This window comes from Phyllopteryx taeniolatus, chromosome 15 (assembly GCF_024500385.1).
Source record: "Phyllopteryx taeniolatus isolate TA_2022b chromosome 15, UOR_Ptae_1.2, whole genome shotgun sequence".
Classification (NCBI taxonomy): Eukaryota; Metazoa; Chordata; class Actinopteri; order Syngnathiformes; family Syngnathidae; genus Phyllopteryx; species Phyllopteryx taeniolatus.
This window is the reverse complement of record NC_084516.1, coordinates 6,978,546-7,006,506: the sequence shown is the minus strand read 5'-3', so window position 1 is coordinate 7,006,506 and position 27,961 is coordinate 6,978,546. Positions and strand designations below refer to the sequence as shown.

The following is a 27,961-nucleotide window of genomic DNA, read 5'->3' as shown; positions in this document are numbered from 1 at the left end:
ATTGCATCTCTCAACTGATAAGAAATATTTGCACTGTGCATTAAGGTCCCGAATGTCCAAAAGTAAATCACAGGATCTCTGTAAGCAGGCAGTAAAACCACATTCTGATAGGCGTCCCTTGATGTACTGTACATTTGATCATCATCTAACACACATTCAGTTCAGTGGTAAGACTTAGCGAAATACAATTCAGTAAAAAGGCATGTGTGTCACTTGAAAAAAAAAAAGTTAATACTGAAATAATTTTTTTTTAAAAAACAGCTTTATATACATAATGCAACATAATCCCAATTAAACTTTGTAAAAGAGAAGACGCAAAGGGGGGGGGGGGGGGGGGAAATCCAGTGAATGTAGAAACAGAATGCAGAAATAAATAACCAGTGTACACATCAGTCTCTTTTTTTCTGATATACACTCCTTTTTAAAGTTGTCTCTTCTTCCCATACATACAAAACAAAAAAATAAAATTAAAAAAGCATAAATATAAAAGCATCTTCTTTATATTTTCAGGCCAAAGAAAGCTCATAAATAAATAAAAATGTAATTCAAAAAAGAAATCGGTTCTTTTCGTTAGTAGTGTAAAACTGATAATAAAGGACCATTATCAGAGCTTCAGTGTTGAGACAGGATCCCCTGCTATGTGAAGTTCTTGTTCATTGCATAAGAGTCTACTTGAACTGTTCTGGGATCAGATTCATCTGCGAGTGGATGCTGGTCGGTGGACTTGAGATACCCTCCGACCAGTCGGACACGGAATGCGGGGACGAGCTGGACCACTGGTCGGGCGAGCCGGGGGAGGGTGTCAGAAACGGGTGGTCGGGCACCTGCAGCTGGTGGTTGGGTGTGTTGTCCATGGGTCCCGAATAGCTGTGCTGGGAAGGAGGGGTAAGGAACTGGGCGCCGAGGATTTGCGTTTCCTGGGGCATCACGCTGTGGATGGCCAGGGAGCGCCCGTTGTTTTGCTGCATCTCGCCGCCGTTCAGCTCGATGGTGGGGAAGCCCTGCGTCATGGCCTGCCCGGCGGCTGTGGAGGAGTTGGAGTTCTGGTGCTGGAGCTGGCGCGAGTGGGCCTGCTGCATCATGTGCGCGGGCGAGCCCAGGTGGCTGGTCTGTAAGTTCTGGTAGCCCATGATCTGCGACAGGGTGGCCGTGCTGACCCCGTTGAGGCCTCCCATCATGTTGTGGGACATGGGTGAGGCCTGGTGGAAGCTCCCTTGCTGGCCTGGGTGCATCCTGGACATCCAGTCACACTGGCCTACCCTGGTGCCACCTATAGACGTGGTCCCCTGACTATTAGGGCTGGACACCGGCAAATGGGAGAGGCGGGGTGGGTTGGGATCAAAAGACATACTCATCTGACCTATGCGCGTGTCTCCCTTCCCTTGAAGGTGATTGAGGGATATCGGGGGCGACTGTTGGAATGGTGAGGTCATGGGAGGAGAGGCGGCATCAGACAGGTAGCCGTGGGGGGACTCAAGGGAGTCCACCGGGGAGAGCGCGGCTGACGTGTCTAACAAGTTGCCCTTGCCGTCCGGGGACTTCTTCTTCTTCACCCTGTTATCTTTGCTGCCGTCTTTGCCTCCTTTGCGCACTTTCTTGACCGACAGGCTGGGTTTGAGGTTGCTAAGGTAGTCGTTTGGGGAGCAAAGCGGCGACGAGAGACTGGTGGAGGTGCTCAGAGGGGCGGCGTGAAGGCCCGGGCTCCGGACGACGTTGTACTCGTCCAGCAGGCGCACGATGTCGTGGTGCATGCGCTCCTGGGCGATATCCCTCGGCAGTTGGTCCAGATGGTCGGTGATCTCACGGTTAGCAAAGTGCTCCAGCAGAACCTTGGATGTCTCGTAGCTTCCCTCACGCGCGGCAAGGAACAGCGGTGTCTCTTCCTACAAAAAAAATTATAAAATAAAAACATTGAATACCTCGTGTGTAGGAGGCCAGGTGGTTCTCTTGGGGTCCGCAAAATAATGTGTACCTACATACTGGGACCGGCGCGACAATAAATAAACAAACATACTAAACCTTACTGCTCCCTACACTGCATAAACTAAAACGTTTGAACATTAGAACTGAATTTAAGTATAGTAAAATAATAAAAAAGTTTTAATAAGAATTGCACATTAATTAATATTTAAAAATAAACAGTTCTTAAACATTAAATGCAAATGTTAACTTAAAAGATAAATAGTACAACTGAACTGTACTAAACTGAAGGCAGTCATTCTTGCATATACCACAAGAGGGAACCTGCGTACCACTAGTACTCATACCAGACTTAGAGCATTACGGAAAATATTGCTAATAGAAAATGAAATTTTGACCATAACCATAACCATAATCTTAATGACAAGTAATAATACAAATTAAGACCAAAAAAAATGCTTGAAGCAAGTGAAATACTCTTACACAAAAGCTGCCTTTTAAGAAGAACTATCAAAGCATATTTCGCCTTTATTTATGACATTTAATCTTGATTACATTTTAGTTTTAGCGCTGTAGCTTTTGGGTCAATTAAATGCTAAAATATGATTGTGACAAAACATATAAATTTGACATCTTTGCATGTGTGCACCATTTCTAGCTCTCTCACACACTTTTCTCATGTTGACTTGGTGAGGCAAGGTAACCTCGGCAAAACATTTGCAGCGTGGAAGCGCAAACCTCGGGTCAAAGTTTCCACCATAACGGGTCCTGCACTGCTGCACTAGGCTATAGATACTTATCAGGTCACATTAGTACACATACCTTGTTGTCTTGCATGTCTTTGTTGGCACCGTTTTTCAGCAGGATCACGGAAGCTTGCACATTGTTTACAGCCGCAGCCCAGTGAAGCGCAGATTTGCCTGCAAAGAGAAATGTGGGAGGAAAAATTGGGTGAGAGAGTGTAAGTCATCATAACATGTTGTGTACTTTATGGAGTGTGGAATTGGACAAAGGGTTAGCTACCAGAATCGTCGGTGGCGTTGGCGTCGGCGTGGCAGTTGATAAGCTCTTCCACCATGCCCTCAACTGCCAACCTGGCAGCCAGGATCAGCGGCGTTGTCCCATCATGCATGCGCGCATCAAGATCGGTAGCACGATTTCGGATTAAAATCTGCAAACACACCCGCTTGTTCAGTTATCTGTCAGGACAAATGTATGCAGTGTCAAATATGACATGGGGGACATATCTAAAGCATTAGTGGTACGATTACTCAAGAGTGAGTATTCGTACTGGTATCGGTCTGGAAAAAAAAGTGGTATCGAACATCCCTAGTCCTTTAGGTTGTCCCTCTGGCGCTCAATAGTCAATTTAGATGCCTCTTGGTGATAATGATTCCATGACAATCCCTTGCGTTTCAGAATGTCTTCTTCGTACCTGATCCACAGCAAAAAATAAAATGCAATCATACTATTCCTGTCCATTATTTAGCTTTAGCTCCAGCCTCTACCACTACCTTATCGTTTCTTGAGCGGGTGCGCTCGATTTTTTTTTATCCAACTCTCCAGTACGGAGCCACAGTTACTTCGTGGACACAAATTAGTATTTTTTGGCTACAATTTAGCATTTTGTGGGCACAAATTAGCATTCTGTGTGTATGTTATATCTAAAACAAAAACAAAAAAATCCCCATGTCATGTCTGGGGGGCCGTACAAATGTCCACAGAGACTCCGAATCAAGGAAGCATTTACCTGGAACACCCCCTGCGCATCTGCAGCCACAGCAGCATGAAGAGGACTGCGCCCCATGTTGTCCTGGACGTTGGCGTTGGCGCTGGACTCCAGGAGGCGCTTGGCGGCGTCGGAGCGGGCGTAGCGGGCGGCCAGGTGGAGGGCCGTCTCGCCCGTGCGGTCGGTCTGGTTGTGGAGGTTTGCGCCTTGGTAAATGAAGTCTGTAATGATCTCTGCGGAAGGATCCTCTTCCTCTTCACTGTTAGCGGTTTCGAGTCCTCCACCGCTGCAGGAGGCAATCATCAGTGGAGTGAAACCATCTGGAAAACAAACGTAGGAGATGAAACAATGAGAGAGTTGCCAGTCATTGTTCACAAGGCATTAATTAGAACAGTGATTCCCAAGCACTGTGCAAGAAACTATCCAATTTCACATCATTGGTCAGGAAATTATTTACTTACTATAAATAATGTAAGCAGAACAATTAAATGCTCTTCCACCACATAGCAGAAGATACAATTTAATCCAGGGTTCTCAAACATTTTGGCCTCAGCCAGGGACCACTTAAACCAATTCGACATAAATACCATGTGTATCCCTTATTGCCAATTATTTCTTTTTGGTACTTTCAAACTCTCAAATAGTCATGAGCTCTTTTATAAAAATCAATTTAAGCAAACGAAACCTAATTAATAATCTGGTGTTTGGTGGTGTGCCGTGAAATTGCTCTGACGTAAAATATGTGCTTTGTCTTAGTAAAACTATTAGAAAACTACTATTAAAAAAAAAGCAAACTAACCTGGTCCTCTGACATTGACATCCATGCAGTCATTCTCTATCTCCCCCTGAGGAGGCGTAGGGGCTACGGACGCGATACGCAGGTCGGCCGCATCCAAATGCTGCTGGGTCCATTTCCTCTGGTCGGTACGGTCCCTCAGATCCAGCATGGACTGCTCCTCAAACTTGAGAACACCAAGCCAATTATCAACTAACTCCGCTAACTCCGCATAAGTGTTGTCTTATGGCTAGTTTGACACACTTACCTTGAAACGTCTGCAGTCTGGATCCTCGTCACCCCATTCGTTTTGATTATCATCCATGAGATTTATGTCACATATTTTCATAGGCCTGTTTGAAAAAAGAGGAGATCACAATGCATTTTATGCATTTAGTCCACCATCATCTTCATATTCCGGGATGCATTACCATGAGTTCTTACCTCAGTCCAACAGAATCTTCCCCGACTGGTTCTCTGCGTTTCTTCTTGCTGGGCTCCGATGCCTTGAATCCCTCTGGAAACCAAAGCTGGCCATGCTCTCGTCGTCGCTTGCGCGACACCAAAACGCCAAGGCTTACGAAACCCAAAGCCGCTAATCCCAGGAAGACCACATACATGGGATAGAGCTCTGAACTAGAAGGAGTAGGTCTCACACCTGGGAAAAAAAAAAGTCACAGTTGCATTTTTGTTACTAAAGTATTACAACCGGAGGCAGTATACGCAGGAAAGAGTAAGTTACGTACTGGTGACAGCTTCGATGTAGGGAACATTGAGATTCCCACTGGAGGCCAGTGCCCCGAGGAACGCTGCAACGTCTGTGGCGCTTTGGAAGCATTCGCTGGATTGCTGGTAACACTGTCGGTTGTCAATCTCCAGGTAGACTATAGACCTACATGTTGAAAGTAGAGCAACATCAACCTGCATGCTTTTCCTGTGAAAATACAGGGGATTAAGTCACCACTGGTTTAGTGGTACATACCCTTTGACTTGCAGGGAATCCAGCTCTCTGCGTTTTCGTGGGCTGACCATGGCAGACACGCTGTCCTTCATTTGACCCAAAACATTTGCTGGCATCGCCGCCCACTCGGGCCAACCGTCTGCAGAGCGCTTCAACACGTTGTGCTTCACCAGGTCCTGCTCGTTGCCGTAATAAGGGAAAATCATGGGCTCCCCTTTAGCATCACGGCGGAACACCACATTGGTGTGAAGAACGCTGCTGAGGTCTCTGAGGAAGGCTGAAGAGCGATTTTTCAGTTGCTCCGGCGGAATGTGCACCACCAGAACTAAATGCCCGTCTGCTAGCTTTTCAGGCATGTTGTTGGCACAGTCCAGGCCATCCCATTCACACTCCGCATTGTTGCAGCCCTGATCACAGTGGCCATCGGCGTAGTGGTCTTTGCAGTACTGGTCGTAAAGTGGGCTGTAGGAGGGAAAGTAGCACGGGTTAATATAACACAAATAAGTGAAACATCATGGGCATTGGGCTATCAAATATTTTAGCATCTATTATTCTATCCGATCAGCCGATCGATTATTTGAGTAATCGCATCCAAATGTATTTGACATTATAAAGCAATAATACCAATACAAAATATATCTGTGAGGTGCAGGTATTATTTTTGTCCACTTGGGGTCACCATCCTCACGTTCTACACTGTAGTATCTGTGACTCTGAATATGTGTGGCTTAAAAAGGCAGGCTGATGAGAGTGTCGTTGGCTGTCTTAGCAGTGAGTCCGTGGGCATCAGTTGAGATTGTTGCAGTAGCGTATGAATGTGCTTGTTTAGTCTTTATTTTGTTATCGTCTGTTCAATAAAGCAATTGAAAGTTAACTAGTGGCTGCCTCTATCCTTGACCACCTGTGAGGGGCTTACAATTAGTTCTAACTAGCGCTGGTAGGCTATATTAAACTGGCTAACGATGTTCTTTTTTTCCAAGTGTGAAATGATCCCAAACTTTGGACATTCTCTTTTACGCATTCGTTCCTCCTGGCTCGTGCTTGTTACAATTTGCAAATGTAGTCTGTGTGAAAAAATGATCTATCACTATGAAGCTCGGAGGCAGAGATTTTGATTTGACAATTTTTTTGTAGTTGAATTATTCAAGTTATTCGAATAATCATTGCAGCCTTAGACACATGCCAAAATGATAGCTCAATTACTAGACTTACTTGCATTGCCCTTCCTGTCCCTGACAGTCAAAGCCATCGTAGAGACATCCGGGGCTGTTGCACTGGCCATCGCACTTGCCGTCGTTGAAGTAACGCCAGCACTGCAGAGCTGCTGAGCAGTTTTGCCAAGGATCATCAAAATTCAGGGAGCAATCTCCTCCGTCCCAGCCGCACGCGTGGTTGTTGCACAGCGAGTCGCAGATGTGGTTGCCGGCCCACTCGTCGCACTGCGGGTTCTCACAGCTCACCTCCACTTCTGGAGGAGGTGTAATGTCACGGCCGAAGCCACCGACGAAGGAGTAATCCAGGATGTGGCACAGAAGGCCGTTGAAATTGCTGGGACAGCTGCACTGGAAGTACGGCGCGTCTGGTGTGATTTGGCAAGTGCCGCCGTTGTAGCACGGGTTGGAGATGCAGAGGCTGTCGGTGGGGGTCAGGCACTCGGGTCCAGTGAAAGCTGGAGGACACAGGCAGCGTGGGCCAAGGTGGCCTGATACGCACGTGCCTCCGTTCCTGCAGTTTAGATTCCCACAGGAGCGAGAATCGTACTCACACGAGGAGCCAGTAAAGCCCTAACAGGACAAAGGTAAGACAAGGGTTATATTGAGTCGCAATCAAAGTCATCAATAAGTCAGGATGGGAATTGATAAGAATTTATGAATTCCGATTACATTATCGATACTGCTTATCAATCCGATTCCTTATCCATTCTCTGGGTGAGGGAATGAAATAATGCAATGTGTTTGCTTGCGCTTTAATAACTCTTGAATATCTTCAAGTTTAGACAGAAGATACAGCATATCAAGTATGCACACAAAATCTGCGGTTTGTGACTTACTTCTCAAAGTATGTCAAGAAACCAAAACGTTCAATGCAGTTTTTGAGTACCTGACAAGATATCAGAGTATTTAGTTGTCTAATTGCCTAGTTCCACTCACCGGTGGACACTTGCAGATGAAGCCATGAGGAGTGTTACTGGCAACGGCACATGTCCCTCCGTTTCTGCATGGTCTTCCTTTGCAGCCATCAAACACTTTGTCACAACGCTGGCCTAGTAAATGGAAAGAAATTCTGTTGTCTTAGTGACCCGCATTCATCCTGCAGTCTTGTCACATGTGGCTGGATGCACAATCGGTACCTGTATATCCTGTACGGCATTCGCAGCGATAACTGTTGGTGAGCTGGATGCAGTTATAAGAGCCCCTGGGATCACACGGATCCGACAAGCACTCGTTGACGTCGCCTTCGCAGCGCTCGCCCACGTAGCCCGCCGGGCACACGCACTGGTATCCTCCAATGCGATCCACGCATTTACCATTGTTGAAGCATTTGGGCTCGTGGGTCAGCGGGTCACTGAACGGGTTGCAGTCGTCTAGATTAATCTCGCAGTGGACACCTGAGGGTCATGGAAGTGTTGGGTGAGGCCTATGGCCTGATTTCTTACGTTTTGGGCAATCAGGAGTGCAAATGTGTACCTTGGGTTCCTCTGGGACAGGAGCACTTGTATGTGTTGATGAGATCAATGCAAGTGCCTCCATTCTGACAGGGCTGAGACTGGCATTCATTGATCTCTTTTGAGCAGTTTACACCATGGTAACCAGGGAGGCACTGGATATGGAGACAAACGTGAGCATTTGTAGTGTAAAACGTTGTTGTACTTATAGCTTCAAATCACATACTTCGCAACTGTAGCCTCCAAGATAATCAGTGCACGCAGCACCATTCTGGCATGGATTAGGGGAGCACTCGTCCACTTGCTCCTGGCAGTAGCTGCCAGTGTAGCCTGCCTGGCAGCGGCAGTAATGCGTGCTTCCGGCATCGAGACACTGCCCCGAGTTCCTGCACAGGTGAGCAACTTCTACACCTACGAGCACAGAATGGTGGTTAACTAATATTCTACAAGCATGGAATAAAATGAGGACAGAGTTTATTTGTTCTGTGACCATACTTGTAATGCCATTAATCCATTCCATACTCCCCCCCCAAAAAATAACATTTTTGTAATCTGTTTTTAATGACTTAAATAGCACTCTTTAATATTATATTTAACAAAAACACACAGTAATGACATAATGAAATAGAATGTAAACAGTTTTCGTTACTCTTTTTGCTTCGATTCAATACACATTGTGCTGCTCGTTATGGTGTGTGTGCTATGCCCACATGGGGGCAGTATAAATCTGTCTAGATACTGTATTTTGCTTCACTCTTTGTGTTCAAATATCAGCTGCAAACACCACCGCAAAGATGCTATTCCTCTGCCTGTTAATGGCGTTTCCCACTATTTGTTAAAATTAGCATTAAGCTGGACTAAAAGTCTAAGGTGTTTGTTTTAAATACACAATGTGTAAATCTCTTGGGTTTAGTTTGACAGTAACTTTCAACTGGGAGTGGCAATTAACAGCTTGAAGCCTCTTTTTTTTTTAAGTCAGTTCACATGTATCTCAAGACACCACTGTAATGAGTAATAACTACCTTGCTGTTGGGCTGCGACTTCACACGATACGCTTGGGATGTCACAGTAGAGGCCAGTCCATCCAGTTTGACACTGACAGGTGTAGGAGGCCCCCTTTTGCCAGCACGTGCCCCCGTTCTTACAGGGGGACGAATCGCACCAGCGTATGAGATTCTAACAAACAAACATAGAAATGTTAACTTAAAATCACATAATGGTTATGTAGAAGGCCTGCAGAGAGGAGAGCTCCAAATACCTGGCAGTTGACTCCCGTGTAACCTTGGGGGCAGGTGCACTTGTATGTTCCGAAACTGTCCAGACATGTTCCGCCATTGAGACACGGTCTGGAGTCACACTCGTTGATGTCATATTGACAGTAGCTGCCGGTAAATCCAGGCAGGCATAGACAGGTGAAGGCGTTGATGCCATCCTCACAGGTGCCACCGTTGAAGCAAGAGCTAACGAAACACAACAGAGTTATTATTTGAAACGTTTTCCACACATTCAGAGTTTACCAGCAATGTTGTTGGCAGGGTGAGCTACCTGTCGGTGCAGTCGTTGGTGTTGATCTCACAGTTGATGCCGCTGAAGCCAGGCGGGCAGGTGCACGTGTAGCTGTTGACACAGTCGGTGCAGTTGGCACCGTTCCGGCAGGGGTTACTCTCGCACTCGTTAATGTCCTGCTCACATCTACCACCACGAAAGCCGGGCAGGCAGGTACACGTGAAAGTGTTGATGCCGTCGCGGCATAGACCGCCGTTGCTGCACGGATCTGAAACGCAGAGAAAGAGGATGTTTGAGCTATGTTCTTTAGAGATTTCAATTACAGCCCGACCGATATAGAATTTTACAAAGTCGTAGCTTACCAATGAGTTAAAAAAAAAAAAAAAAAGTCATGTTTGTGAGGGGGATGGACCAGCCAGCACAGAGCACGACAAAAAACTAAAAATAAAAAAAAGTTAATATCTTCGGTTAAAAATTGACCGATGTCGATTTATCGGTGATACACTATAATCGTCACGATTAATAAGTCCGCTGATTTATCGGTCAGGCTCTTATTTCAATGGTGATTCGATGGGTCCAATGTGGTGCTTACTTGGCTTGCAGTCATCGACGTCAGTCTCACACTTCTGACCCATGTAGCCAGGCAGGCACTTGCACTGGTAGCTCCCCATAGTGTTGTGACAGAGGGCACCGTTGCGGCATGGGCTTTTCACACATTCGTTGATATCAATCTCGCAAGTTTGACCTTGATATAAAGGAGAGTGTCGTAAATTGTATGATCCAGAAGATGCGTCAAACATACAGTTTGTTTGGAAAAGGACAGAAATAGACACCTTGCCATCCCCCAGGACAGCTGCATGAGAAGCTCTGGTAGTCCTCAGACTCTTTACATAGTCCGCCGTTTTTGCAGGGTCTCGAGTTGCAGGGGGCCAGCAAAGTTTCACAATTTTCACCTGAGGAAAAAAACAACAACATTGGAGCGGGTAAGTAAGAGTGGCACTGAGAGCACAGGCTCCAGTTTCCATCCCTCTTCCTTATCCATTTCCATGACGACTTAGCCAAATAGGAAGGGCTTTCCTGTTTCCTGTTATTGTGCGATCACAGACAGGAAACAGGACGTGGCGGAAATGGGAATGGGGGTGCGGGGCAAGCTCGAGTTGTCCCGCTTATATTAGCAACTGTGGCACACTATCAGTCTCCCCCAAGGAAACAACACACATTCTATGTTATCCCTCCAACACAGACAGGCAGATCTTTCCACACAGTGAAGACAAAAACAAGCATCCCTGCTAGAGTGACTACTAGAAGACGCTTGGTAAAACAACACAGGATAAGCCTTCTGCGTGGAAAGAAGGAAGATAGCCTTATTAGTTATCGGCAAATGAGGCAAGCAGCTACGTGTCGTACCGCTGTACGGCAGCTGACAGTTGCACTTGTAACCTGCCACGTCATCCATGCAGGTGCCTTGGTTGAGGCAGGGGTTGGAGGCGCACTCGTTGATGTTAGTTTGGCAGTTGGGTCCTGTGGTGGTGGGATTAGACGTGGTTAGATGCCACAAAGTGGAAATCGCGAAAATGGGAATGCTAAGCTGCCGTGGCTGACCTGTGAAGCCCGCTCTGCATGTACAGTGGTACCCGCTGGTCATGTCCTTACAGGTTCCTCCATTCATGCACGGGTTAGACTCGCACTCGTTGTTGTTGATGTCACAATTTGGGCCGCTCCAGCCGGAGTCGCAGGTGCATTTATAGCTTCGGTGAGAATAAAACCTCAGTGTTTTCGCCACTCGATTATGTCTTTGCGCTAACCCGAGACGCGGAGCTGCTGCTCACCCGTTGATGAGGTCCTGGCATCGGCCGTGGATGCAGGGGTTGCTGCCGCATTCGTCCACCTGGGACAAGCAGGTGACGTCGTTGTAGCCCTCGGGACAGAGGCAGGTGAACCTGTTGATGCCGTCCACGCACGTGCCGCCGTTGTGACACGGATTGATGACGCAATCGTCGATGTTGATGTTGCACATTGTTCCTGAAAGGATGAGATGATTTCATCGGGACACATGTTTCGGTGCAAACGTGAGATTTTCCTGTGGCGTGAATGCCTGTGCACGAATTTCTGCACACTGACAAAGCACAGCTGGACATTTTGCTCTGCGCTGTGGTATTCTTTGAGCCCCCCCATTGAGGTGAACAGTGTGGCTTTTTGGACAATAGATAGCTAACACTAAAAAGTCCCTGAGCATACAATTGAAAGAAGCAGGAGCAGCTCAGTGTGTGCCTAGCCTGGTGGCCCATGGAGTTTTTTTTTTTTTTTTTTAACCTTGCCGCCATTGATTGAATGGCAGCCTGTTGAATAGGCAGAAGGAGCGTTTGGGCTCTGGGAGGGGGAGGTGTTGGGGGGCAGGCCCAAGGGGGGTGTAACTACTCTCCCTATTCACACACGCACACCACCCCCCTATCCAGGGACACCTAACCTCGCAAAGCTTGTTTACAGGGACAGAAGGCCAGACCCATTTCACACACGGCCGAGCAACAATTAACCCCCCCTCCCGACCCCCTCAACTCCCTCCTCCCTTACTCTTCATCAATCAGGAGGGGAGGGGCCCAACCGCCTCACTATGAGTTACAATAGTCCTCTGTCCCCTTGCATCTCCATCCCGTCGTGCCCTCCGCACTCCCCATGTCGGCACAAAAAGACGGAGGGGACGAAGGGGAGGGGGGATGGGATGCACAGCAGCCGGCACACACACACTTGGTCCTGGCTTGCCCTCTTTTAGCATAATCGCACAGACGCTACCGGTCAGAACCGGTTCTGTCGGGCCAAGATGGTGAGGCAGACCTGACTAGAACGCCATGCAATCATACAGCAAATGTTATTAAACTCCCTTTTCCCTGTAAAGGCTCATCTTACAAACTCTTTTCAAACTGTTTTTTATTTACATAGATCAGGTTGGGGAGAGTGCTCCTTTCAGGGCCACCCCCTGCACAAACCCTTTCCCACACAGGCAACCTGACACCATTGTTCTGTCAGAGCGGGCCCGCCAGCCACCTGTCCCGTCCTCCCCTCCTTATGCTCTGGGAACCGCCCCTCTTGCACCTGTAAACTCACCTGTGTAGCCCGGCTCACACGCACACTCGTAGCCGTTGATCTTGTCGATGCACCTCCCGTAGTCGCAGGGGTGGCTCTTGCAGTCGTCCAGGTTGATCTCGCAGTTGAAACCTGGACCGTCGGGAACAATTAAGCAAGTCGGATTCGTCGACTCTACATTCTCCACCAGATGAGGTCCCACCTGCGGTGCCTTTTGGGCAGGAACAGATATACGTGTTTTCTCTATCCTGGCAAGTGCCGCCGTTCTTGCAGGGCTGGCTCAGACACTCGTTGATGTTGGTCTCGCACAGGCGGCCCGTGTAGCCCGGACGGCAGTAGCATGTGAACGAGGCCAGGCCGTCCTTGCAGGTGCCGTAGTGACAGGGATCGGAGTAGCACTCGTTGATGTCGGTCTCGCAATGCTGCCCAGTGTAACCTGTAACCAAAGACAAATAGCGTATTAAACCAAGTGGAAGATGAAGAAAATCTACAAAGGACACAGCAGAAAAACGATGGTGTACCTTCAGCACATTCGCAGGTGTACTTGTTGGGACCATCGGTACACTTTGCTCCATTTTTACAAGGGGTGCTGGCACACTCATCGATATCCACCTGGCATAGATTCCCTGAAAATCCTGCAGGCACAATTGAACAAAAGACACTTTGTACATGGATAAGATTGGTCAAAAGTATTTCCCCCTCCACACTTGAAGATTCTAATGAACCACTCCACCACAACGCTGCTCAAAGCCCCTCCCTCCCTCTCCCCCAGGCCTTACTGTGCACCGAAAGTTTCTTTCAGACAACACAATGGGCTCAGGCTGGCGAGCCATAATCCAATCCCTGTGCCGGGTTTTGGCGCCAAGCTCTGGCACAAACTCCCGTGCCCGCCAAACATGCTAATGCTTTTCCTCACTGAGGGTAGTAAACCATTTGTTTACTTTTATTCTGTGAGCTACATACGGATTAGTATAATCATTAACAGAAAGGTTAATGAGCCACTCTTGTTGTTTATATTTGCCTGAATACAAAGAGGGAGCTTCTAAGGAACGTTCTCTGGTATTTGCTCACCTTGAGGACACTCGCAGTGGAAGGAGTTGATCTTGTCAACACATTTTCCGTTGTTGAGGCAAGGCTGACTGGCACACTCATCCGTGTTGATATGGCAGAATACACCCTCATAACCTGAAAAGGGTGAAACCACGGTTAGTCCGATTGTGCCTCCTTTTTTGATTGAGTCGTTTTAGAATTCCGTACCCGGCATGCAAATGCAGTGGAATCCTCCGATCTGGTCCAGGCAGGTGGCGTCGTTGTGGCACGGATTGGACATGCACTCGTTGACATCCATCTCGCAACGGGGGCCCTCGTACCCCTGAAGACACTTACACTGGAACGAGCCTTTGGTGTTGAGACAGCGACCGCCATGCTCGCAAGGGTTGGCGCCTGAAAGGTGCAAAAATATGTCACGGGTTTGCTTAAGAACGCCATTCAGAAGAAGAAGAAACCGCACGTACCGAGGGAGCACTCGTCGATGTCCAGGTTGCAGGCTGACCCAGTGTATCCCGGCGGACAAGTGCAGATCGCCTTTCCGTTGACTGGGTTGGTATCACAGTTGGAGCCTTTCTGACACGGATTGCTGATGCACGCGTCATCCAGGTGGCACAGCAGACCTACGAGCCCCAGAGAGAACCTCATTTGCACCGCGACATCTAGGGAGTTCCCGATCACAGTTTTTTGCACCACAGTCCGAGTCTTTGATTTGAGGTATCTGATTGTGTGTGTGTGTGTGTGTGTGTGTGTGTGTGTGTGTGTATATATATATATATATATATAACACACACCAGGTGCTTCTCATGCTTATGTGGAAAGGCACGCAACAACCGGGTGGGATATCTTCCAGGCTTTAAGAGGATATAATTTTGCAACAAGCATGTAAGGATATGTAGGCATAAGAAAGATGCTAGACAAAGTAGCATCCATTTTCCAGTTCATAGCAGTCGTATTTGATTAACAGTTGATAGCTACCACAGTCTTTTCACACAAGGATCCTGCAAAGTATTTAAGTACAGAATGTGAGTTCTATTTCCACCTGTGGGAGGCCAAGGGTCGTACCTGTACGCCCATGCGGACACTCGCAGAAGAAGGAGGCCACACGGTCATGACAGGTGGCGCCGTGGTAACAGGCGGCGCTGGCGCAGTCGTCGATGTTCTCGCTGCAGTCGTCGCCCGTCCAGCCGTTGACGCAGACGCAGTGGTAGCTGCCGTGAGTGTCGTGGCAGGTGCCCCCGTTCTGACACGCGTTGGGCATCAACTCGCACTCGTCTACGTTCTCGGTGCAGTATTGGCCTGGGAGACCAAAAGGATGATTTAGAGCAGAAAGTACAGTGTTGCGGGGCCAGCAATACGGGTTGCTTTTAGAAACACTGACCTACATTTACAATCTAATTCTTACTGTACATTTGTCCCATGAAATTGTATTAACTTTTTCCCAACAGTCTATTTTCTTCATTGTGTAGAATTACTCTTGGCTGCACTGCTTCCACTACATGAAAGTTATTAGCAATGGGATTGCTTCTTTCAAATTGCCTCACAGGGGCAGCTAACTGGCCCACAAAGATGCATTTTTTCGTTCTCTGATTGCTTCGTCAGACCAAGCCAAGTTCAACAAGCAATTTGCACACATTATTACATTTAATAGTCAGCATCTCTGGTGAGTATTTTATTAAATTTATTTATGTTTTGTCATTTTATTAGAGAAATGCTTTAATTCTGAAATGCTCCAGATGATGAATGTGGCACCGTTGTATTTCGTTTTTGTATAATATCTGTAATTGTTATAGTTTCTATGGTTGCAACTTAAGCGTGTTGGTATTAAGAGGTGGATTAAGTCAAGTAAGTCACTACCGAAGGCCAAGAAAATAAAGACATGGCCAGCCACTGGGAAACATAGACAAAATACATTATAGTACTTTTGCATCTTCTTGCTGGTAGATCACCTGTGTAATGAGGTGGACATTGGCAATTGTAGGTGTTGACTCCGTCGACGCACACGCCTCCATTCTGACAGCTGTGGCCTGGACAGTCATCGATGTTGTGCTCACAGTTCTGACCCAGGAATCCTGATAACACAGTGAGGATGCAATTAGGCAAGGAACAAAATGACTCCAGCCACATTTCAGTGGAGTTTATAGCCCTTACACTTAAGGTGAAGATAGGTACTCTCTCCCCCGTGGCAGACTGCTTTTTAAGCTTTTGTGCGGCTTGTCTGCTCCAATAGACGTGGGTGTTTTATAGATACAAGAGTATGATTAACTATCGACCCGCGGCTCAGCAGGTGCCGGCCCGGCTTCTCTATCTCGCCACATTCCAGCACGGACACCCGCAAGAGTCACACAGCATGGCTTAAACTTTAACACACACAACTGCTGCACAATATCTAAGTTGGGAAATAATGCAGCCGGAAAAATGCTGATGCATATTGGCATAACTAGGGACAAAAACCGAGAAATTAAATAAACCCTGGAGTAGCGGACAAAGCTCAGTCTGGAGCCTCAAGCAGGAGCGACGAACACCAACTCCATTAAATTTGTACTCTTTATAATGTAAATACTCAGTGGGCCAGAATAAAGAACAGAGTGGGCCATTCGTGGCCATACTTTCCATACCTGCATAGGAGGCTTGTAATCCTACTACAAATTTTACAGGCTTTCCAGAACTTTGACTTTGGACGCCAACACAATAAAAGACAGTCGTATGCGTGTTGCGGGGTTATCAAAAGGAAACGTCTACACTACTGCTTCCTGCCATCATTCCACTTGCTCAGATTTGATTCCAGGCTTTAAGGTGAACACGTGTAGTAGGACAGCAAATATAGCTGTTGTGTGCTGCTTTCTATTAACGTCCCTTACCTGGCAGACAGCTACAGTCGTAGATGGTGTCCCCTTTCTGGACGCAGGTGCCCCCGTTGTGGCACGGCGAGGGGCTGCACGGCACGTAGCGGGTCTCACAGTGCGGTCCGGTGTGGTCCTGAGGGCAGCGGCAGTGGTAGGAGCCCACCTCGTTGACGCAGACGCCGCCATTGAGGCAGGGTGTCGGGCTCTGGGCGCACTCGTTGACGTCTTGCTTGCAGGTTTGACCGTGGAAGGCCGGCGGGCAGGTGCATATGAAGTTGGAATCGAAAGCCGAGCACTGGCCGCCATTTGCGCACGGGTTTGACGCACACGGGTTAGGGAGTTGACATGTTTTGCCTGCAAAGCCACCAAAAAAAATAATAAATTAATTAATATTCCAGCAAACACCAAGTGAAACAACTTCTAGTAATCCCCTGCAAATAGCTGGACAAAGCCTTGCTGCGAACAGTTATCAAATCAATTTTCCTCATTGAAATGAATAGAAATTCCATTAATCCATTACAGGCCAAGAAAAAAAAAAAATTTCCCATTAAGGAAAATAAAAATTGGAAGAGGTGAATTTGTGAAGAGAACTGCTAATAAGCAGGAGATGACTGTAAAGGTTTTTATTTGAGGGTCTTACCTGACCACCCGGGTGGGCAGCGGCAGCGGTAGGCCGTGAGAGTGATGAGGTCGCACGTTCCCCCGTTGCGACAGGGCGAGCTCATGCAGGCATGGTTGGTGGGCGTGAGGCACAGGCGGTCCGTGAAACCCAGCCGGCAAACGCAGCGGAAGTCGAACGTGTTGCCGTGGGAGACGGCGCGACACTCGCCACCGTTGCGGCACGGTGACGGGCTGCACGGGCTGGGAAATTGACATCGGTTGCCTACGTAGTCACTGGGACACCTGGTGAGTAGAAAGCGTTTTTGTTTTGTTTTTTATCGCAGGGAAATTATTAAAAATACAGTAACAAGATAAGACAACGGAACACTGCAGTCACATGACTTGACTCAAGTCAGACTATGGTTGCCAATTTTAGGACTTGGTACTTGCTTGGCAAAAGACTCGAATGACTTGAGCTAGATGTCAGAGACTGATTTAGTACATTAAATCATAATGTGATTCTGAATGTGTTAGTACAGCTTATTAACAGATGTACAGGGTCCATGCAACACTGTATAAATTCACAATACCAATAACTGTAAAAAAAGATTTTTTATAATAATACTAATAGAAAATCAAGCAAAGTGTGCTGCACAGTGATCTGTTTGCATATTTCATAAATAAAATTTCAAAGATTAATTTAAAGTACATTGAACACTGGAAAATATGTTTTTGGCTGTCCCCACCCCCCTTCCTAAAATGAGATTTTAACATGTAATTTAAACACTAGTATCCTTTAGAAATATTATATTTTTACATATTTGTGTTGCTACTTATCCAAACTATACTGTAAGTTGATTTTCTTGGAGAGAAAAAAAAACACACACACACACACAAACAAATAGTTCAGAAACGTGGATTATTCCACAAGTCACATGGTTTACAAGAAGCTTTATCATTCAGATTCTTTACAGTTCACGGGAAGACCAAAACTAAGTTCAGTTATTCATTTTTCTGTATATTTGATGATATTTCCAATATAAATGGGGATCGCTAAGTACAGTCCAGTTAGCCCAATTTTTTAATGCTATTTGACTTTTTTTTTGTTTTTAAATGAATCACTGCAATTTGCATTTAGCAAGCAACACATGCTATTAGCATAAATGTCATGTGGCTGTACTTCATATATTTGCTAATTCTATCCTAAAAACTCTGTCCTGTTACTCAAATTAGTTGAAGTACAATGAAACAATGAAATAAAAAATAAAGTTGCCTGAGATGGGCCAATATACCTTTTGAGTAGTAGTTAAAACACATTCACTGCCACTGACGGCTTTAGAAGAAAAAGAAACATCCACGTTAACTGGGAAGTCTGGCAGTGAATGAGTTAAGAATGTGTATTATAAGATTTAGAGGTTAAAATAGAGAAATGAAAGTTTTTGGAAGCATTGTTGTGTTTCTTTTTGGCCCTGCACAAAGTTGAATGATTACCACGTTTTTGGGTAGTCCTGAGAACAAAACGCCTCGCGACTCATACTTCACAAGGGCATCCTGTATGTGTGGTTGAGTTTGAAAGGGTGTACCCATTTTTTCCCACCCGCTCTGGCAGGGGTGTTGTTCTTCTGGATTAGATTCCCTCTGAACCTTGAAAACACATTGTGCCGGCGTGAGGGACCCCATAGGAGAGTCTGGCCCATTCTGGCTACCTTTAGCCCCCACGTTGTCCACACTCATCCCGGACTAGCGTGGAGATCAAGGGGACCATGCCGCCCAGTGGACGGCCACCATGAAGCGTTGCATTCAGGAACGAAGCCTCCATACAAAAATCTTTGCTCCCATTCAAACAAAAACAGCGAAGACACTGCTACAATCACATTGCTTGCTGAATGTGACTATTAATTTTCCATTCCACTTTTCTTGGTGCGTCACGAGGGATCTGAAGCCTATCCCAGCTGAATGCGCGCCAACCAATTACAGGGCACATATAAACGTGGATGTAATCGTTTTAACAATAATTCAAATTCCTTTTAAATTGCATTATTCATAATTAATATATTTATAATTAATTAAGAAATTATTTTCAATGAAATGTTGTATTTTATAGATATTTCTTTAATTGTATGTAAAACAGTTGAAATAAAATAACATTTCATGCTCATTCTAAAGTGTAATTTATAATGTACTTAATGAATCAATTATTTAATAAAATTTTAAAATGTAATATAATGTAATTTACTAATATTGTATGAATATAGTTTATTTCAATACAAAAATAATTCCTGCAATTTTATATACTTAACCAATTATTGAATACAAAATGGGTTTTAAATATTTTAGTATTTTATTATTTACAATAAATCAATTAACAAATTATTTGAATGAATTTTAAAAAATGGTAAATACATTTTAATGAACCAATTTTGAAAGGAAAAAATGCTAAATTAATGGAACAAATTTTACAGGACTCTTAACAATGTAAATGCTAGGTTGGCCATACTTTTCCGACCCCTGATTTAGAGTTTGAAGAACATGCACACTCCACAACGGAAGTCTGGACTGGAGACTCTAGCCCCGAACCTCAGAACTGTGAGGCAGACTAAATGTCTGCCTCACAGGAATAACAGAGAAAGAGAAAGCGGTCGCGCAGTATATAGTGATAATAGTCTTTGTGTTGATTTTACTCTTGTAAATAGCAATGCTGCTGTAAAAAAAAAAAAAAAAAAAAAGTGCTATGGTTTGAATTTGGGCCTGTTTGTGTGTGTTTGGGGGGGGCATCTGTTTGTGTCTCCACAGGGAGCAGGTGCGCATGTTAATGAGGGCAGCTGTTGGACGAGACTCCTCCTCCTCCTCCTTTCTCCTTCCTCTCTCCCTCCACTCTTCCCTGTCCCCTTGGGGGGTGGGGTTGCTGACAAACCAACATCTCCTCTGGGAACATTAGGAACTCATATGAAGTCAGCTGTTTCAACTTCTGAGCTTTCTCAGCCCAAACACACTTTTGGCCTTAACTCCTCTCGTTTTTAGATATTCCCCGAACTTGTGCTTTGCAGATGTTCCTCTCCCGCTAGTTTCAGCCAACCACGAAAACGGTGTCACACGGTGCTGCCGAAACTTCTCTTGTTGACTTTCGAGAGGTGAGACCTCTTAACGGGCCCGTGTGCACCACGGGGAGTCCAGACAGTTACAAACGGCACAAGACTGCCAAGGCATTCGGGGATGCTTTGAAGTGTCCCTGGTTAAAATTTCAGTTAATCATAATATGGAAACCCACTTGAGCATTGATTAGATATCCTTCATAGCCAGGTTACATCATACAGTCTATTCCAACACAGCACACGCGCATCAAATCATCGACTCAAATTTTATTTATATAGCACTTTTCAACCATAAAAAATGCAACCCAAAGTGCAAAGTAGTAGAATGATGAGGGCTCACTCGTAGAATAACTGTAACGTTTATTTCCACTACTAGTGCCACTCTAGTACGACCTTAAAATGGAGATCAAGGAATAAGGACTAAGCCGTTAATCCATAAAGCCGTTTGAGCATCTATACGATATCCATCTTAAGGTCCATGCACTCGTGTGCTTTTTGTCCTCACTAGAATTAAAACTTTGGCAAACTCCTGAGAAAACTACATGTTACTAGTAAGGCAAAACTGTGCATTAGTTGACAACTCTGTGCTACTAGTACTACTGGTGACAATAAAATTTTACTAGCACTTCACTAGTAGTACTAGTAGCGCACGTCAACGAGTGCACAGTTTTGCCTCGCAGCATGTAGTTGTCCTATTGCAGTTGTTTTTAAATGTTTTATATCAAGTACCGCTTAAAAAAATACTTTGCTCTCCAAGTACCACCCCTATGACCAAAATACAGTGCGTACTTGAGGGATTTAGGAGGACCTAAATATTGGGGTGGGGCGGACTAAACTGTAAACAACGACTCAATTCAAATATGTTGCTCATAAGAGTTTAATAAAAATAATACTGGAATAAATGATTGAAAACAAATATTTCGAAATGCAAATGTCTTCTTTCCCTTTCGGTCTTATCCTGTTAGTGGATGCGAACATCATCTTTTTGATCAATGCAAATGTATTTTACTTACATTAAATACAACAGAACTGTACTTAACAAAAGGTACAATACATAAAGGTTTTGAAGGTAGTAGTGGGAAAAAAGAAAAAAAAACATTACTAGTAATACTTAGTAGCTCTACTAGTGCGAGGTAGTCATTCTAATAATATGTCGCATTTTCTTACTCGTTAGGACAAAGAGCGTAGAAACTGCATATCAGCGACATCGAATATACGTTCTAACGCCTTTCCCTACCGTAAAGACAAATAAGATCATGTTGTTTTTTTTTTTTTTTCTTCACTGCTTTTTTGGACGCATCCTCTTTGTCCTGAAGAAGATCCACCCACACACACCACGGCAACAGGTCTCTCCCGGCGATGTAATGTCCGCCTCAGGCCCGGAGCAGATGCTCCCCCAACCTCTGACCCTTACCACTTTTGTGTGGGGGACAGCCTCTTTTGCCTTTTCCCCTCTCAATGACACCCCCCCCCCACACACACACTCCCACCCGGCTGACTGGGCCAGGCCTGCCATCTGCCACTCTCAGTGGTGACTTTGTCCCCCACCGACGACACAAAAGCAGACTGATTGTGGGGTGGAAAATGCCACCGGTGTGGAAAAGCTGATGTCAACCACATACAGTAAAGTTTGACACCGTTGTACTTTCTTTTCCTCGTCTTTATAAAACTTACATGAGCTTTTGTCCTCTTCCTATCCTTTTCTGAGCCTCTCAAAATGCTCATTTGCTATGATAATTTCCTTCTGTTTTGTGCTTGTTGGCTTGGATCTTCACAAGCCGAGACCTAAATCCTGGGGTTTAAAATTGGTATGTGTGTACCTCGCTTAAGTGGTTTTGTAATACAGCAAAAATGAATAAATAATAATAAAACAAAGACTAAATCAAAAAGTGACAGAGACTAATTGTTCTCGAGACTGAGGTCATTGGTCCTTTCCTGTCGCGCCCTCTAAAAAGGAGCCAAGTGGAAAGATTTACCAGGGTCCGTCAAAGTAGCATCACTTCATTTGGTGGACATGCATACTGGTTCACCCCTCGAGACAAATACCCACTCTACATCTGCTGATTGGCATCAGTCTCTCTACCTGTAATCTCTGTTTATGCAGGTGATCTTTCGTCATCAACTTCACACTATGCCACCCATATCAGCTGTCATCTTTTTTTGCCATCTATTTGTCTTTTTTTTTTATTTTGTATTTTTTTTTGTGAAAATACAACACCGTGCCATTGTCGAGTATCTCCGTGATTAAAACGCAGATGGGGCATCACACGCACTCACTGAATCATTTGCCCTCTGGCCCTTGCAGCACAACACTGAGCCACGAGAAGAGTTTCTACATTTAACAGTCTCAAGTGCATCTTGTGAGGATTCAGCACCCACTCTAGGCTAGGAGATGCTTATCTCCAAGCAAGACTGATTGCAAGGCAAGAGTTATTAGTAGTCCTGCAGTGCAGTGAACCTCAACCACCAGGCCGCGGACCATTTGATACAGAGGCAGAATATATTTCATTGATCGTTAGAGTCTGAAAGAAGTTTCGTCACGGCCTTGTGATGTGGTAGTAAAAAAGTAAGCACACAAGCTGGCAAAAATGAGTAAAACACGATAATCTTTGAAGAGCTTCTGCAGAAAGGGGAAAAGGCCAACTGATGACACAGAAGAAGAACTTACAACTTAAGAGACAATATCAGCACTCCTACATAAAATATGCATTTATTGCTAAGAGGTGATTCAAAATTAATAAAAACAAAATTATGGCATAGACTGGACATTAAAGTAGAGCCTAACGCCCAAAATTTTAACGCTGTATGGTTCTCTTCGTAAGTAAAGCAGCACAATTAGCTGTAACTGGCGTATACATGTCACATTCTCACAAATGCGACCTAAAAAAGACGTAAAAATGACGACCCCCAGAAGCGAGTGCACGAAGGCAGATGTCATATTTTATACAGATTTTTTTAGAATAAATACTTTGTAGATGTGAGTAAACATCAGCTGATGAAGAGGTTTTGCACATTTAAAATAAATCTGAACATTTTGACATCATGGATTTAGTTCCCCACTTTGTAAGTAAGTAACACACTTTTGGTGTCATTGTCTCCCATTACTTCAAGGTGGGACCGGCTCGATCAATAGAATCAAGCGCAGGACTCCCACTAATCACAACAACTGCATTCAGCGGAATTGTCAGATGTATTTTTGGTCATCAGTTTTTACTTGTTTCTATGCTGGTCCGTCGAAATATTGCTTGGCGCAAAACCTGTTAGGGGCCAGTGGACTGGTGGTTCACGTAGCTGGCTTTTGTCCAGAAACTGGCAATTGACTGGCAGCCTGTCAAAAGTAGGACTCTGGCAAGCGGGGAGCGGCGGCTTTAGAGCTTAAATGAAGTTGACTCATTGATGCACACTTGTATACTTCTGATGGGTTTAGGACCACATGGAGCTGAGCTTTGACCATGCTGGTAATCCTTTAGGAGGACAAATGAATTCCTTGAGGGAGAGAGAAACATCTCTTTAAGGTTGCGTGTTTGCAAGCTCGCCACGGATGGGCTTTTACCAGTGAGACATTTTACCGTCAGTATGCAATACCAGACAGCTCGGTGCAAGGTCAGAGAGGTCTGATCACACCGGCCAGGGATCTATTTTGGTCAAATGCTGGATTTCAAGCAGTTGCAGGTGTTTCCTGGGTTTATTCCCAAAGCAGCACACGTCGGGCTTGCAAACGTCAGTTTGTCCTTATTACCGTGTCACAAAGTTAGGTTTTATAGACCTACAACTACTTGGGAAATGGGAAGAGCGAGACGCTTTGATACCAAACCACAAAGCGTGCGTCTACTTTACTATTGTCTCGAATCTTTGACATACAGTATTTCAGGTTGGGCAGCATGGTGAGTGAGTGGTTAGCACTTCTGGTGGGAATGTGATTATGAATGGCTGTTGATCTGTATGTGCCTTGAGAGTGAATGGTGACCAGCCCTGGGTGTACTGAGCTTCTCTTGTCAAAAGAGAGAATAATTACAATTGTCCATGGGTGTGAATGTCAACGCTTTGTCTATACTTTATGTGTCCACCAATTGGCTGGCAATCAGCCCACACTCTACCCCGATTCTTACTCCAAAATTCCGATTAGCCTAATCAGTGACTCAAAATTCTCTCTATATGTGCCCAGAGGTTGACGGCCAACCAGCCCAGTGTCGCCAAAAGTTGTCATAATTTTTTTCAAAACTCTTGTCTAAATTGTACATACTGTACATATGTGTGAATGTGCATCTGAATGGTTGATTGTCTATATGTGCCCTACAAAGGAATGTATTTGAATTGAATGGATGGATGGATGGATGGATGTTTCAGGTTGGTAAAAGGTGCTGGCGTGACTAAATTTTACATTTCCTGGATGTTGGGAGCAGCAGTATTGTCTTGACACGGCAATATAATCCCAGTAAACCCTCTGAAAAACAAAAAAAATAAAAAAACATCTGATTACCAGTTTACGCCCACACTAAGCCGACGAGTGAATTTACACCCCGTTCTCATGCCTTGTGGGAACCCAAAGAGGATTTCAATCTTTACCCCTTGCAACTGTGTCACCATATGCTTCCATGCTGAACCACGAATACACGCAGATAGGATTCTTCCAATGCAAAAACACAGCTTGGTTGCCCACAGAAGATCAGTCATGCTGATAGCTGAGCTCCCGGCACGCTCTGTGACTGATGGCTGCCTGGCTCGGGATGATTAATAGGAGGAAGCGGAAGACGTGCGCAGCGCATCTATCCTGTCTGTTTTAGATGCGAGCATATGCACGCGTGCGGGCAGAGTGTGTGTTTGGGGCGGGGGGGGGGCGGGGGGGGGGGTGATTGTGCAGATTAGATACTGTGAATTGATGGCCTCGGGCTACTAAGCATCGCATCCTCAATGCTCCCCTTTTGTCCCCAGAAAGCAGAAGTGGCGCCCGCCGCGACCACGTGCCCTGAGGGGGCGGGGGGGTGAGGGGCCACCCTGGAGCCACAGTGGAAGTTCCTCAACTGGAACCAAGAAAAAATTTCAAATCCTCCTTCCGCCTTGTTTTTTCTTCTTTTAAGATCAAAACAGGGCAATACAGTAGGCTAGTGTTTAGCACGTTCGCTTCACAGCTCTGAGGTTAGAGGTTTGAATCTCATCTCAAACCTTCCTGGCTTCCTCCCACTTTCCAAAAATATGCATGTTAGCTTAAATGAATATTCTTAATTGTCCATAGGTGTGAATGTGAGCGTGAATGCTTGTTTGTCTGTATATGTGCCATGTGATTGACTGGCGACGAGTACAGGCCAGGTTGTACCCAGATTCTCTCACCAAAAGTCAGCTTAGTTAAATTGAAGTTCCTAAATTGTTCACAGGTGTGAATGTGAGGGTGTACCCTGCTTCTCTTCTTGGCAAAAGTCATCTCACTGCAAATGAAGAGTCTAAACCACCATCATAAGTGTGACTGGATGTTTGTCAATATGCGCCCGCAAATGGCTTGCAACCAGTCCAGGGTGGAACCTCGCTTCTCTCGCCAAAAGTCAGCTGGGATAGGCCCCAGCTCACCTGTGAACCGAATGTGGACAAGTCTTATAGAGAATAAATGGGTGGAAGATCAAGACGATTATACTCAATATGTAAACCACAGAAATAAAAAAAATGGCCCACAATTTTATTTCTTTAACCCCCCCCCCCCCGCCCCCCACCGACTCCCACTTGTTTACATTCAAATTTCAGCACTTTAGTCCAATCAATCTCACTCCGTTGACATCAAAACCAATTAGATTTCACAGCCATCTGGCCTTCTAATGGAGATCACACACAAGTGATGCAAAGGGTGGGGGCTGAAGAAGGGGGTGGGCTTACCCATTCAGTAAGCAGGGGACAAGCCTTTTGGATGTGAAGGGGTGGTAGCTGGGAGGGGGTTTATGCTAGAGGTTTGGTGAGTGTGTGAGTGAGTATTTGGGGTGTCTGTGGCATGATGGGAAGGCCCACTCCGATTAGTCACACAGCATTATTCTCCACTGCACAACAATGGGCGACGGGCGGCGGGCGAGGCCCAGCTGTCGCCCCCCATGAAAGAGCAGAAAAACAAGATTTAGGGCTGGACGCGTACTCGCACTTTGCAGTTGAGGGGGTCTTGCATTCATTAACGGGCGGTGAGGAAGGGGTGGGCTTTTGTCCCACTGGCCCTTCCGCACATCTCCAGGCCCGTTGAGCCCTTTTCTTTCATTTTTTTGGAAGGGAACCGTTGGCTCCTGCGGCGGGGGTAAGACTAAAAAAACACACCGGAGCTAGAGGAGGGTCGCCGAGCCTTCGGTTGCCGGGCGCAGGGGCCACTCAAAGGCTGGAATGGGAACGGGGGGGGGGATATGTGACTTGCACCCTTTTTTTTCCTCGACTCCTAAAAGCTCTCAGATTCCAAGACAGTCCAACAAAATAAATGTTTTGATTTGCTTACTTGCAGTCTCCATTTCCATTGGGGGCGGCTTCGCACCTTCCACCATTCAGACAGGACTCGGTGGGTAGTGAGCATTTTAGACCTGTTGAATGCACACAACTTTATTTGTATATTGTAAAAAATATAGATATATTGCACTCATTAGAATCCCTCAAGGGGAAATGCAACTCACACTAATGCAAATATATCCTACAATGCTGATGTATTTAATTGAAAATGTGATGGTGGGGTCGAGGACACAGGTCCTGATGGTGCGTGTCTTTCTTTGTAGAAGGGTGGGGGCGAAAAAACCCCACACTTTGTAGAAGGGTGGGGGCGAAAAAGCGCGCGGCAGCTGCTGGACTCAAACGGGGTACAAAAGAAATGAGTCCAACACGAGGCATAAAACATTCTACTCGAGCATTGTTTACCTCCTAAACACCCATACCCCCCAACCCCCCCAAAAATACACACACAGACACACACACACACTCTCTCTCCCACACATGCAGACAAAAGCCCCCCCCCCCCTCAGCCTTACAAAGTCCCCCTCAGCCTTACAAAGTCCCCTTGAGCGTCCCCCTGGCCCCAACACACAACAAGCAAGTTATCCTTCATGTCATTCAAAACCGGCTCAATTCAACACATTCGTTTTTGAAACACTTTTTCCAGAAAGTACAAAAAGTAGCTAATCTTTTCATATTTAAATGTTTAAAAGCAACATCTCGTAGCTGGTGTGTTCAGGGGACTAACGGAAACGTAGAGATATATATAAAATACACAGTTTAACTTTTAAACATTTAAATCCACCTTCTGTATTATACTGCAACTGTGCACGTAACCGTATGTCCTTCCGTGACGCACTTCTGCCCAAAATGCACACACAGTGACTCAATATAAAGTTTCTTTTCTATTTCCAACATGTAAAAGAGGAAGAAGAAAAAACATTTTTTACCTTGTGAGACGAAGATAACGGCCGGAAGGAGAAATGTTAGTCTCGCAAAGAAACGATACATTCCTCCTCTTCTACTTCACAAATTCGGCTTGAGTCCCGCGTAGAGTTGGCATAGATCCACAGTTTGGAGGGGGCGGGGGGGGGGGGGGGGGGGTATACTCCAGGTGTTTGGCGTGGGAAAATGCAAAAATATCAAATATTACGCACGCACACATACACACACACACACACAAAATAAATAAAATGACTCGTTTTTGTTTTTTTTCCAGTATCTCCTCAGAGAGAAAGCACAGCATCAGGTCATGGAAGTTAACTTGCTGCTTGCAGAGTTCTCAATGAAGTGTTGAA

The 27,961-nt window shown here is 45.6% G+C and overlaps 1 protein-coding gene across 1 annotated transcript; it reads right to left on the bottom strand.

Annotated features, from left to right (window-relative positions):
• Positions 1-345: 345 nt before the first annotated feature.
• Positions 346-27,961, bottom strand: LOC133490364 (neurogenic locus notch homolog protein 1-like). The gene is made up of 34 exons (XM_061800344.1): positions 27,614-27,961; positions 26,680-26,761; positions 17,171-17,433; positions 16,546-16,884; positions 15,634-15,756; positions 14,750-14,983; positions 14,152-14,307; positions 13,895-14,080; positions 13,709-13,822; positions 13,159-13,272; positions 12,840-13,073; positions 12,659-12,769; positions 11,386-11,578; positions 11,159-11,304; positions 10,964-11,077; positions 10,390-10,509; positions 10,149-10,301; positions 9,596-9,824; positions 9,309-9,510; positions 9,073-9,226; positions 8,277-8,461; positions 8,073-8,205; positions 7,736-7,993; positions 7,536-7,648; positions 6,598-7,169; positions 5,407-5,847; positions 5,171-5,316; positions 4,869-5,082; positions 4,693-4,777; positions 4,449-4,611; positions 3,671-3,969; positions 2,944-3,091; positions 2,743-2,840; positions 346-1,883 (listed from the first exon to the last, which is right to left on the bottom strand). The coding sequence occupies exons 1-34, from the start codon at positions 27,672-27,674 to the stop codon at positions 669-671; spliced, it is 7,398 nt and encodes a 2,465-aa protein (XP_061656328.1). The 5' UTR covers positions 27,675-27,961; the 3' UTR covers positions 346-668.

Coding starts and splice junctions, on each gene's coding strand:
- LOC133490364 (XM_061800344.1), bottom strand. CDS start 27,674: ATGTATCGTTTCTTTGCGAGACTAACATTTCTCCTTCCGGCCGTTATC. Junction 14,081..14,151: donor CATCGACGAGTGCTCCCTCG/GTACGTGCGGTT, acceptor TGCACCTTTCAG/GCGCCAACCCTTGCGAGCAT. Junction 3,092..3,670: donor ATGCGCAGGGGGTGTTCCAG/GTAAATGCTTCC, acceptor GTGTGTTTGCAG/ATTTTAATCCGAAATCGTGC.